This window comes from Littorina saxatilis, linkage group LG1 (genome assembly GCF_037325665.1).
Source record: "Littorina saxatilis isolate snail1 linkage group LG1, US_GU_Lsax_2.0, whole genome shotgun sequence".
Taxonomy (NCBI): domain Eukaryota; kingdom Metazoa; phylum Mollusca; class Gastropoda; order Littorinimorpha; family Littorinidae; genus Littorina; species Littorina saxatilis.
The window spans coordinates 2,974,081-2,987,920 of record NC_090245.1 but is presented as its reverse complement, the minus strand read 5'-3'; the positions used below and the strand labels follow the sequence as shown (position 1 = coordinate 2,987,920).

Sequence of the window (13,840 nt, the reverse complement as noted above, 5' to 3'; positions counted from 1 at the left end):
CCGACGCGATTTGAACCCGCCGGGGGTGATCGGGCGACCGCCAATATTCAGCCCTGCCATGTTTTCTTATATCTATTATGTTTGGCTCAACATTTTCCCAACAACAATCAGATTTGTTTAGACACCCTGATGACACCACATGGGTAGGCTTATAACGGATGTCATAGTACGTCTGCAGAGAAACCTTTTACAGGCTAGTAAATATGTCACCTGTATGATGTTTTTTTTATATGTATAATTGATTCTAAACACGCGAAATAGATTTGAGTGTGTTTCAAAGACCTTAACAGAAAACACATGCTGCAAGCTGATATCAAGCATGCTTTCACAAGATCTCACCTTGGTGTTGTGAACAAGGTTCTTGACGCATCCATTGAAGCCCGGTGCGGTGACGGAGGTGGGGAAGCCGGAGGACCGGCCGCCCACACTCAGCAGGTTGGCCACGTTCAGAAAGCGGTTCTCGCCACCTGTGGTGCCGTTCACTCTGCACGGGCTGATGTCGGGCGCCACGCCTTCTGAACCCGAGTCTGCCACCATCGCGCAGTCATCCACCATCATTTCCACAAACTGCACAGGTATACGGTGGCACATGTGTAAAGAAACCAAACAAAGTGGATAAAAAGGGAACATTTTCACTATAGCTAAGCTAGTGTCCCAAATACAAAATCAGAAGAAAAAAATAATCTGAAAAAAATAATGGGCCACTGCATTACAGTAGCATGTGTTTTAAGGTGAGTCTATGATTGTTAGTGAGGCAGCAATGATGGGAGTAAAGACTGAGGAAAGAGGAACTGGAGTCAGGCTCAATGTGAGGTGTTCAGCATTTACAAGCACTTACACACCACACCAATGATGACACAAACAACACAGACTGTACTGAATCTATGCACACTTTCACACACACAATGATGACACAAACAACACAGACTGTACTGCATCTATGCACACTTTCACACACACAATGATGACACAAACAACACAGACTGTACTGCATCTATGCACACTTTCACACACACAATGATTACACAAACAACACAGACTGTACTGAATCTATGCACACTTACACACCACACACAATGATGACACAAACAACACAGACTGTACTGAATCTATGCACACTTTCACACACACAATGATGACACAAACAACACAGACTGTACTGAATCTATGCACACTTTCACACACACAATGATGACACAAACAACACAGACTGTACTGAATCTATGCACACTTTCACACACACAATGATGACACAAACAACACAGACTGTACTGAATCTATGCACACTTTCACACACACCAATGATGACACAAACAACACAGACTGTACTGAATCTATGCACACTTTCACACCACACCAATGATGCCACAAACAACACAGACTGTACTGAATCTATGCACACTTTCACACCACACCAATGATGACACAAACAACACAGACTGTACTGAATCTATGCACACTTTCACACCACACCAATGATGACACAAACAACACAGACTGTACTGAATCTATGCACACTTACACACCACACCAATGATGACACAAACAACACAGACTGTACTGAATCTATGCACACTTTCACACCACACCAATGATGACACAAACAACATAGACTGTACTGAATCTATGCACACTTTCACACCACACCAATGATGACACAAACAACACAGACTGTACTGAATCTATGCACACTTACACACCACACCAATGATGACACAAACAACACAGACTGTACTGAATCTATGCACACTTTCACACACACAATGATGACACAAACAACACAGACTGTACTGAATCTATGCACACTTTCACACACAATGATGACACAAACAACACAGACTGTACTGAATCTATGCACACTTTCACACACACAATGATGCCTGTGAAGAGATCTTACCTTGCCCTTTCGGATGATGTCGATTTTGTGCCACTTGCCATCAGCCAGAGAAGGAATGACCTGATTGTTGCTGAGGTCACGGCCGTTGAGGGTCAGAGTGACGGAGCCGCTGCCGTGGTCAATGCTCAGCCTGGGCTGACCACCCAGCAGCTCCAGGGCGATGAAGTCCGTTGGCTGCTGACCGGTGGGTGCTACCAGTGGCCCGTTGTACAGCAGTAAGCCATCGGCCTGACAGGAAAGAAAGGGTTAGGCAAGGGTTGTTTATACCAAGTTTGTTACAGACGAGCAAATATTCCATTGTAAGACCACATGATGAACATGACCTTGTACACATCCACAGCCACAAACACAAGCATGCACATGATGAACGATGAACAATAAACACACACACCCAAAAAAGCAGTTACACAGACCTTTTCAACGTATCTCCTGTATCCAATAAACAAGCTAACTTTGCATTTGTTACAATACGTTGTCCTGGCGTTAAGATTATGAGAAACTACTTTCACGAAAACTATTTTTGAAATACCTCTGAGAATGCCTTCATTTCAAAGCGTGTTGGAGTGCATTCAGTTGTCAAACTCTGTGCACATTTATTACCCAACACACCCTACATAACAGCAAGTGAAAACACAACAAACTGATCACATGCTAATTATTCCTTCTCTTCCTACCCTGTTCAAGGACCAAGGACAGATTGTAAGAAAAGGCCCAACCTTAAATCTTTATCCTTGTGTGGTGGAGCGCATGCGGGTGTTGGCAATTAGAAGCAGAGAGGGAGAGAATACACAAACAATAACAGTTTGATGAACGCATTGAATGATGTTCTCTGTCCTCTTTATTGCATAACACTCACGCACACAATCACCAAGCATTTAAAATAAAAGTTAAAAATAGGTTCGTCAGACTAATGCTACTTTTCCAATAAACACTGTCAACACTTAGTCTGAAAAAGGTGGAAACACATACTCCGCACTCAAATCCAAAGTAGCTTGAGGCAAATCTCTGCTACGAAAAAAGTTATGTTGCCACAACACTCTAAGGTCACTAGTGTGTGCTCTACCAACACACAACACGCTCTAGAAAAACCCACGGTAATGAACACGACAATAAACACGATAATAAACACGATAATAAACACGGAAATAAACACGCTAATAAACACGCTATCCCACCAAGAGTCCGCTCGGCTGGGAAAACAAAAAGTAAAAGCAAAGTCAGTAATTACCGAAACGACAATTCATATCAAAGTATCATCTCACACAGTCATCATAACCACAATTACAATTATTCAAGTTCCAGTATTAAAATACATCCTGCATGTTTGGTTTTCTCAATCTTATCATTGGCCTTCTCTTCTGTTGTTAGTTACACATCATGGGGGGGGGGGGGGGAGGGATTCTCATTGAATAACAAAAGGAAATGATCCAAGTTAATATAGTTTAGAAAAATAACAACTGTTACTCTAAACATTGACGCAGAGAACAACGATAAAACTAGAACTAGCCAAACCACAGAGACCCTTCTGAAAGTACTACTATCAATCACTTGTGTTCTTATACCTCTTAACAGTCCAGCCTTTTACAGTACCGACACTGTACATACAAGTCACAGCGACCAACTTACAGGTTCATACTCTCCAGACCTGCAGACCAACTCCTAGACCTCAAATGTCGAGTGCTATTTAAAGCTAAACAACATGCACCAAGGGCGGACAAAACAGGCTGATTAATACTACCCTCAAAATCTATCCTCGTGCTCAGTTATCTCTTTGTGATTGCATTAACAAAAATTAAAAATGTCAACAACAAAAAATTAAACAACAAAGTAAGCCTTAGAACATATTTACAGGAATCCTAAGTCGCCTCTTACGACATGCCTGGATCCGCAATAGGCCTATTCTTTAGCCAACCTACACGGTCGTCTATCTACCAAGATACTACAGACTGCACTGTTGAGCTACCCGTACCTATAGGGCTCCAACGACATTGCCTAACCTGCACTAAACAATAGGCAACACAGAACAGCTGCTCCCCAACTTTACTTGAACCCACTCCCTAAGAATCCAATAATGTTTCCATGATCCGAAGGAACCGAGGGAGTACGTCAACTGCACGCGAGTGCACTGTGCGGGGTTCCTTGTACAAGTTAGAGTGTTTGCCTGCTGTCCTTCTATTACTCCTCCTTACTACCGGAGTCTCGCTCTCACTCAATATGTTTGAGTAGTCTATCGGCTAGAGACAACATAGAACCAAAGAGTGTATCCCTACGGAAAGATCCGTAGGGATATGCGTCCCAGTACCCTGTCTACAGTATATACAATTTAATAATATGTAGCTATATCCTTCTCTCCTTCACTCTCCCTCTCCATCCTTCTCTCCTTCACAATCCTTCTCCATCACTATCCTTCCCTCCTTCACTATCCTTCTCTCCTTCACAATCCTTCTCCATCCTTCTCTATCCTTCTCTCCTTCACTCTCCTTCACAATCCTTCTCTATCCTTCACAATCCTTCTCTATCCTTCACAATCCTTCTCTATCCTTCACAATCCTTCTCTATCCTTCTCCATCCTTCACTATCCTTCTCCATCCTTCTCCATCCTTCACAATCCTTCTCCATCCTTCTCTCCTTCACACTCCTTCTCCATCCTTCTCTATCCTTCACTATCCTTCCCTCCTTCTCTATCCTTCACACTCCTTCTCCATCCTTCTCCATCCTTCTCTATCCTTCCCTCCTTCTCTATCCTTCACACTCCTTCTCCATCCTTCTCTATCCTTCCCTCCTTCTCTATCCTTCACACTCCTTCTCCATCCTTCTCTCCTTCACACTCCTTCTCTATCCTTCTCTATCCTTCTCTATCCTTCTCTATCCTTCTCTATCCATCTCTATCCTTCTCTATCCTTCTCTATCCTTCTCTATCCATCTCTATCCTTCTCTATCCATCTCTATCCATCTCTATCCATCTCTATCCTTCTCTATCCTTCTCTATCCTTCTCTATCCTTCTCTATCCTTCTCTATCCATCTCTCCTTCACAATCCTTCTCCATCCTTCTCTATCCTTCACAATCCTTCTCCATCCTTCTATCCTTCTCAATCCATCTCTATCCATCTCTATCCATCTCTATCCTTCTCTATCTATCTCTATCCTTCTCTATCCATCTCTATCCTTCTCTATCCTTCTCTATCTATCTCTATCCTTCACAATCCTTCTCCATCCTTCACAATGCTTCTCTCCTTTACTATCCTTCTCCATCGTCTATCCTTCACTATCCTTCCCCATCCTTCACAATCCTCTATCCTTCACAATCCTTCTCTATCATTCACAATCCTTCTCTATCCTTTTCCCTTCCAATATGTTCAATATGCTCGGTATGTTTGATATGTTGGTATTTCAACATGTAAATGTTGTTTATCATGTTTCCTTGAAACAAATTAACCAGCAAGCGCATAACCCAAGCCCCAGACTTCGCATGGTTAACGTTTCAGGGCGATCACGGTGAAAAGACACTGTGGGGGTGCTCATGGGACTACCACCCACTGCCTCTTCCATCTCACCGTCGCTCATGGTGAACAATAAAACAACATTATCACACTATTCTGCTCAAATGTGTACAAAATGCTTGAACATAAACACAGCACGCAAAATGAGACAAATATGCAGTAACTAGAGGAATACCCGGCTTCGCCGGGGTGCATCGCGAGACAGAGACAGACAGCGTGGCGGTTCACCACAATCACATTTAAAGGCGAAGTCCTCTCAAACGGGATTGAGAATTTTTAGAGCTTATTTCTAAGCCCTATATTATCTGTTATGGCTTCTCAAATGCCAGAACATACAGACAGACAAAAGCCGCTAGACCCCATCACAAACAGAACTCTACAATCCACAGGTGTGCCCCCACACACACACACACAAACACACAAACACACACACACACACACACACACACACACACACACACACACACACACACACACACACACACACACACACACACAGAAGCCGTATATATATATGTATATCTATATCTATAAATATATAGAGATAGATAACGGTGTATTTTTCGCGTGGCTATAAATTGATCACTTTTACAGTAAGGACAACTTACGGGTACATGCAAGAAAAGCCCACAACTTCTAAGGTGAACAACTCTGCAGAGTCTGCTGTGAAGGGCGATGGTAGTCTCCCTGTCACACTCGACCCCCTTTGAATGAACTTAAATCCCTCCCAGGTGGAATGGGAACAGCACGAAAATGATTCAGTGACCAAAACACCACAATCACCTTTGAAGGCGAAGTCCACTCAAACGGGATTGAGAATAACTGTTATGGCTTCTCGAAGGAAGGCCTGAACATACTGACACACCAATGCCGCTGGACCACATCACAAACAGAACTCTACAATCCACAGGTGTTGCCCACACACACACACAAACACACACAGAGAAACCATAATCTATATCTATAAATATATAGAGATAGATGACAGTGTATTTTTCGCGTGGCTATAAATTGATTCGACCTTTTCACTTTTACAGTAAGGACAACTTACGGGTGCAATCGTGACATTCTAAAAATAGTAACGTAGTAACGGGAATATGGATTGACGCCACACGAAGGAAGGGAGATAAACGCTGAAAACACTGGAGAAGATAAGGAAGAGTTACTGGGAAAAACCAAAATCGGTTCAGCGCTGCGCGCTGAGAGCACGTGTTGAAATATCTCATCGACCAGGTTGTGTCCAGGGTGTACCTGAATATGATCACCAAATTTGAAACAGATCCATCGAGAACCTTGGCCGCGCACAGACACACAGACAGACAGACACACAGACAGACACACAGACAGACACACAGACACTAGTCGTATATATATATATATATATATATATATATATATATCCACTCAAACGGGATTGAGAGTAACTGTTATGGCTTCTCGAAGGAAGGCCTGAACATACAGACACACCAAAGCCCGCCAGACCACATCACAAACAAAACTCTACAATCCACAGGTGTTGCCCACACACACACACAAACACACACACACACAGAGAAGCCGTATATATATATATGTATATCTGTTACGCGCATTCTTACGATTACGACCATCTTAAGATGGCGCTGCGCCGGTACACGCCGCGTGTATTGGCGCAGGGGGCTTAAGACGGTTGCGCTATTACACGTCTGCGGAAAAACAGATGGCTGCGCCGATACACGTTCATAATCACAATCTATCAAACTTAAGTCGATACATATTGATAGTAGCCGACCAATGCTTTAAATGTAAAATGTGTGTATGTATAATTATCGGTATTTATAGATATAGATGACAGTGTATTTTTCGCGTGGCTATAAATTCATTCGACCGTTTCACTTTTACACTAAGGACAACTTACGGGTGCAAGGAAAGCGTTCTGGACAGTGCAGAGACAATCTAAAAATAGTAACGTAGTAACGGGAATATGGATTGACGCCACACGAAGGAAGGGAGATCCCTGTCACACTCGACCTCCTTTGAATGAACTTTGTCCCCCCAAGTTCGGAACAATGGACCCGCCAAGCTTAGGTCCCTCCCAGGTGGAATGGGAACAGCACGAAAATGATTCAGTGGCCTAAACATTTCATGTCGAGTTCCATCGCTGTCGACGACGCCAAATGTAATCGAGTGCCAAAACACCACAACCACCTTTGAAGGCGAAGTCCACTCAAACGGGATTGAGAGTAACTGTTATGGCTTCTCGAAGGAAGGCCTGAACATACAGACACACCAAAGCCGCCAGACCACATCACAAACAGAACTCTACAATCCACAGGTGTTGCCCACACACACACACAAACACACACACACACACACACACACAGAGAAGCCGTATATATATATATATGCATATCTATTTCTATAAATATATAGAAATAGATGACAGTGTATTTTTCGCGTGGCTATAAATTGATTCGACCTTTTCACTTTTACACTAAGGACAACTTACGGGTGCAAGGAAAGCGTTCTGGACAGTGCAGTGACATTCTAAAAATAGTAACGTAGTAACGGGAATATGGATTGACGCCACACAAAGAAAGGGAGATAAACGCTGAAAACACTGGAGAAGATAAGGAAGAGTTACTGGGAATGGATCCAGAGAAAAACCAAAATCGGTTCAGCGCTGCGCGCTGAGAGCACGTGTTCAAATATCTCATCGATGAGGTTGTGTCCGGGGTGTAGCTGAATACGGTCTCCAAATTTGAAAAAAGATCCACCGAGAACTTTGGCCGTGCATCGCGGACACACACACACACACATACACACACACACACACACACACACACACACACACACACACACACACACACACACACACACACACACAAACACACAGACACACAGACAGACACAAGTCGTATATATATATGACTAAGTGCCAAAAGGTGCTCACAGAACAGAAGACGACTTTGTTTTACAATAAAAATGTTTCTAAAAACGTGTGTCTGCTGAAAATTGGTGTGTGTGTGGATGAATGTGCGAAGAGATAGTGGACATAATTTCGTGTGTCTGACTTGAACGGTTTTGAAGTTATCTTTGTTTAAAGTCAAAAATAACGCCAAAACCGGCCATCTGAAAAAGGACATCGTGATACCTCGTGTTTTGAATATGCCACAGAAAAATAACAAGAAGCACAAATGAATTGCATTTAGTTTGATTGAATGCCTGAAACATCGCTTTACAGACGAGACCAAACGTCAAATCTAAATCTCGACATACATTTTTCAATCGCAGATATTTACTAAATTTCTTTTTCAAAAACTCTGGAATTGATGTCGACACGTCAAGCGATAACGGTGTATCAAACTGCTGTCTTTCAAGTAATCCAGCAAAGACTGCAGAACTTTTGAACAGCATTTTTGAAAACGATTTGAAAATTTCGTCATATCTTGCGTGCGACAAAATGTTCGGTAATTAACGGTTATTTTCTTTTAAAAACAAAATTTACATGTACCAAGATCTACTTCATCTACGGAACCACGTGACGCATTCTGTGTTCAAAATTTGTGAAGAAATCACGAACCACGAATGCGCTATCAAGTGTTGAAATTATGTCGTCAACATCTTTTCAGATCTTGCGTGCGACACCATCTTGCGTTCAACATAAAATGTCACTACCTTATCGAGTTTAATGGGTAAAACTAACTATTTGTTGTCTTAGTTTAATCTTCTTAATTAAAAGCGTAATAAAACCGAACTTCCAAGATGAATTTTAATTGAGATTAGCGAAAGAGCGGGCACGCAAGTCGACCTTAAAGTAAAAGAATGATAACACGAGCGTTTGTCGTGTTGTCTTGCGTGCAACACATTGTCCAAAAAGGAAAATGTATATTTTTCTCAGACGTTTTTTAAGTTGAAACCTTGAAACTTCACACACATTTGGGGTTTAATCGCCCCCATGCATGGTAAAAGTCTTGTTGACCCTTGTCAGATTTCAAGGTCACGGCTGGGTCACATGTGGTTCAGAAAACGGATGAAACATATTTTTTCAGAGATTTTTGAAGCTAGAACCTTCAAACTTCAAACAACGCTTTTGCTTAATGATTGTTCAACATGGAGAATTCAAGGTTGATCCTTGAGAAATGTGAAGGTCATAGCAGGGTCTCGTGTGGGTAAAAAAAAAAGGAAATTGTATTGAACTTCAATTTATATAAAACCAAAGTCTGGTTGATCTGTTTTAAGATTTAAGGTCAAATCTGTTATTTAAGGTCAAATCAAATAGAAATTTGTTGATGCTTAAATCTTTGAAACTTCCAACAGGTTTGAGGTTTGACAACTTTTGGACTTTGAAATCTGGTATGGTTGATCCTGGTAATATTAATTGGTCAAAACATCAAGATCAACAATTATAAAATAAGCACTTTCACCAATGTCAAGTGAGCAATAGCAGCAAACGTGAGTCTTATAAAGATTATCACTTTTTGTGTGACCTCAACTTGACCCCTCTGAATGCTCTCAATCATGGAAATTGACCACACTTTGATTATAACCAAACAACATCAAAACTTTGGAATGTGTGAAGTTTCAAAGGTGTTGCTTAAAAGGCGTTCGTGAAAATGACAATTGTATGTGTCTGACTTCAATGCGACCCCGCTGCGACCTTGACGTTTGAATTTATCAACCAGACTTTCATCATGTGTGAATGACTTCAAACACTATAAAACTAGTTGACGAAATTGACAATTTTTCAAAGTTTAAGCCCGATGGCACTGCTGTGACCTTGAAATTTGACAAACATTAACCAGGCGGTCACCTTTTTTAGAAAATATCCTTAAAGGATCTTTAACCTTACTGTGACCTTGGAATTTGATGAGGTTTAATTTAACTTGCGTAGTGTGCCAAGTTTCAAGGCCCTAGCTTCAAAAACATATGAGAAAACCTCATTGAAAAATGTATATGTTTAACCTCAACGCGACCCTGCTGTGACCTTGACTTTTTCAACCAGACTTTAATCGTGTGTGAACATTATACACTAGAACTGTGTGTATTTTCAAAGCTCGTGCTATAAACGCGCTGAATAAATTGAAAATATTCCACATTTGGACCAGATGTGACCCCGCTGTGACCTTGAACTTTGACAAAGATTAACCAGCAGGTCACTTTTAATGAGGTTTTATAAAAATGCTGAAAGTATGTGAAGTATGTAAAGTCTAACTGATCTAGTATTAAAACATGTAAGACGTGACAACGACAATTTTCCAGTTTGCAAAGGAAATTTAACCTCGCTGTGACCTTGAAATTCAATGTTGTTTAATGTGATGTGCACCATACCTGGAGGTCATTATACTTTGGTTGTGTGCCAAGTTTCAAAGCCCTAGCTTTAAAAACGTGCGAGATAACCTTAATGCTATGACTCAGTGCCGTTTTGAATGATATAACGAACAAAATTATCGTTATTTTTAAAATCATTTGGGTAAATTTATCTTTTCTTTTCGTAATTGGGTTCCAGCATCTGTTGTCTTAACAAAAATCACAATATCAGTCGTGTTTGTCAACTTTTATTTTTTAGCCCCTTTGTCCGCTTTTCGTGCGCACCTTTTGGCACTTAGTCATATATAGATAGACAGATAGATGCTCACTAGACCTACAAGTCCACGAATTCAGCAAAATGTCACTACCGGGTCAGTAGCAAAACATGATAAAGCACAAGATATACAGAACGCACACGGTATCAGGACGCCTGTTCCGCATCAGCCACTGTTCCTCTGTGGAAGATATTTGAAAATTCCACTCACCATTGGCCGTCGATACGTTCCACTAAATGTCCTTTCACATTACCGGCACGTGCAGAAACAAACACAGTCACCACAAATCCTCGGAAATTGACGGTGTTAAAGTCGTCCACTCCCTGGGGTTGGTCGATAGTCGAGCTGGAGTCTCTCCTTCAAAGTCCATCACCGGGTCGTTCCAGGTTGGTGACGGGTGGGATAGCGTGTATACCTAAACTACTACTACTGTACTACTTTCTATTCTCAAAATATGTGTCCACTTATCTATCCTGTCGGCGACGCCAAAATGTGGTGGAGCGCAAGTTTAGTCTCAGTCTCAATTCAAGTAAAATATCAAAGCAAGTTTGTGATTTAAATCCCTCCAGGTAAATGTGCAGGATACTAACCTGGGTGGTGATGAACTCGATAGAAGTCTCGCTGTCTTCGCACTGCTCCAACGTGGCGTAGAGGGCGTAGCTGCTCCCGTCAAAACTGTGCCGCAACTGCTGACATCTCGGGCCGTCAAAGTCAGGTGGGCACTGGCACCTAGCATCACACACACATTTTACGAGTGTAATTGAAGAGTTGCATGCATGTTTAAACACCCACTGACACTCTCTGTCTCCCTCCTTCTCTCTTTCTTGGCATACAAAATGCAGGTCATCCAAATAACTTTCAACTTCACTTGAACATTACGATATTCCAACTCTAAACTTGCTAACACATACATAGGCCAGCGTCCACCTATATTGGTACTAAAAAGACTTGATCTGAGCGATGTGTGTCAACAACAGACCACAAGTAAAAGCAAGACCCCCACAGAGGGAACCAATTGAGTCATCCTTATATTCTTCTTACAAGTAACAACAGTAGCAGTATCTCTCTCTATCCTTCTTACAAGTAACAACAGTAGTAGTATCTCTCTCTGTCTCTCTCTATCCTTCTTACAAGTGTAACACATTCAAAACCTATCTTGTTTTGAATATGTACATAAATCTAGGCTAGTAGTTAAAGGGAAGAAACTGTTGTTTTTTGGGTAATGTGGACATTGATTGTTGCCTCCCTTTAATTAGTCTTTTCAACTTGGCTAACTCAGTTTATATTTTTGGATTTAGACAACATTGTTCAAGCTGTTTCAAAAGTGTTTTTGATTAGGTATTAATTATAAACTTTAATAAGTTGTAAAGATATTTTATTTCATTTTAAGATATTTATTGTTAGAAAATCTTCCAGTTCGGATTTTAGAGTTTTAGCGTCATTTCCGACCTTTGCTTGAGAAGTCGCCAAGATGGTGCGAAACCTCTGGAGAACATTTTGGTTCTAAATCAGGTGAATACTGATTTGTATATTGTCATCTGCTTGGGGTGTGGTCGGTTGTTTGTTTAGCAAGATGAATATTATAAATTGGAGTGGTTATTTTTGTAAATCTGTTCCGAAACTGAAATATTTGTAATTTGACCATGTTGTGGGGTTTTTGACAGAAACACCTGTCTCAAAAATTGTGTAGAATATTAGTATTTTTGGTTGTAGTTTTTTGTATGAAGTGCGTAGACGGAAAGATAAGTGTGTCACTGATGTTTTGAAGTTAAATAGGGTTTAGGTTTTGTAAAGAAATTTAGTTTGGATTATATTTTGAAATTTGAAGTAGAAGAAAGTTTTGCGCATGTGCGGGAATAACCGAAAGCGCATTGCATTATTGGAAAGTTGGCTGCCGCTGTTTTATGGAAAAAAGTGTTTGTGACTAGTGTTTTATTTGAGATGTTTGAGGTGAGATTTCATTCCAAGTGATTTAGACATTGTGATTTGAAGAAGTTTGGTCATAATGGTCAGTTTATCACTGCAGATAAATGTGATTATGTATGGACACTTCTTGTAGCTAGTTTTGAGTTTGTAACAATGGTGGAGTGGAACACATGTGATGTGTGGTATTGTTACAAAGAAGAACAAAGATGGTTAGTCACTGTCTTGTAGGATAACATATAGTCTTTCTGTTTCTGTCAATGAAGATGGAATTGATCACAGTAGGCAAAATGTTACTCCTGTGTTAGGAAGAAGATTTGCTATTTATAGTTGGTAAATAGTAAATGATGTCTAAATATCAGCTGTTTCTAGTTGATAATGTGGAATGATAGAATGATAGTGGTGTGTTTGAACACAGTAACTGTGTGGTAATTATTAGTCATAATTACTAGCCTCTAGTAACATTGGTTAAATATTATTTGTGTTTTGTTGTGTGGTAATAAGGAAACGTGTTTAATTTCAGAGCCAACCAGTCTGGGTTTCACATTACTGATTAGTCTGACTGAGTGGTTTTTGTTCAGCGATTTTGGTGAAGCACCTTACGAACACTGGGTTTTTTAAGTTTTGTTTTTAAGATTTTGGTCTTTAGGTCTAACACTGTTCTTTAGTCATTGTATTTTATTTCTGGAAGTTGTATTTTGTTGAAAAAGAAAAGACACAAGAGAATAAAAGGATTTTGAAACATTTATTTCTGTTTTTTGTGTTATTCATTTAACACATAAAATTCCCTACCCCCTTTCTTAACATAATTGAATTGTTCTAAATTAAAACTGAAAAGTCGAGAGTGTGACACAAGTAACCGTAGTAGCAGTATCTCTCTCTGTCTCTCTCTATCCTTCTTACAAGTAACAACCGTAGCAGTATCTCTCTCTGTCTCTCTCGATCCTTCTTACAA

At 40.6% G+C, this 13,840-nt stretch overlaps 1 protein-coding gene across 1 annotated transcript in view; it reads right to left on the bottom strand.

The window, feature by feature from the left end:
- Positions 1-339: 339 nt before the first annotated feature.
- LOC138959401 (neural-cadherin-like) overlaps positions 340-13,840 on the bottom strand; it is a gene marked incomplete at its 3' end in the record, with an annotated part of 74,299 nt that continues 60,798 nt past the window's right edge. The window contains 3 exon segments of the mRNA XM_070330870.1: positions 340-567; positions 1,898-2,125; positions 11,553-11,691. Coding sequence (XP_070186971.1) covers positions 340-567; positions 1,898-2,125; positions 11,553-11,691 — 595 coding nt within the window.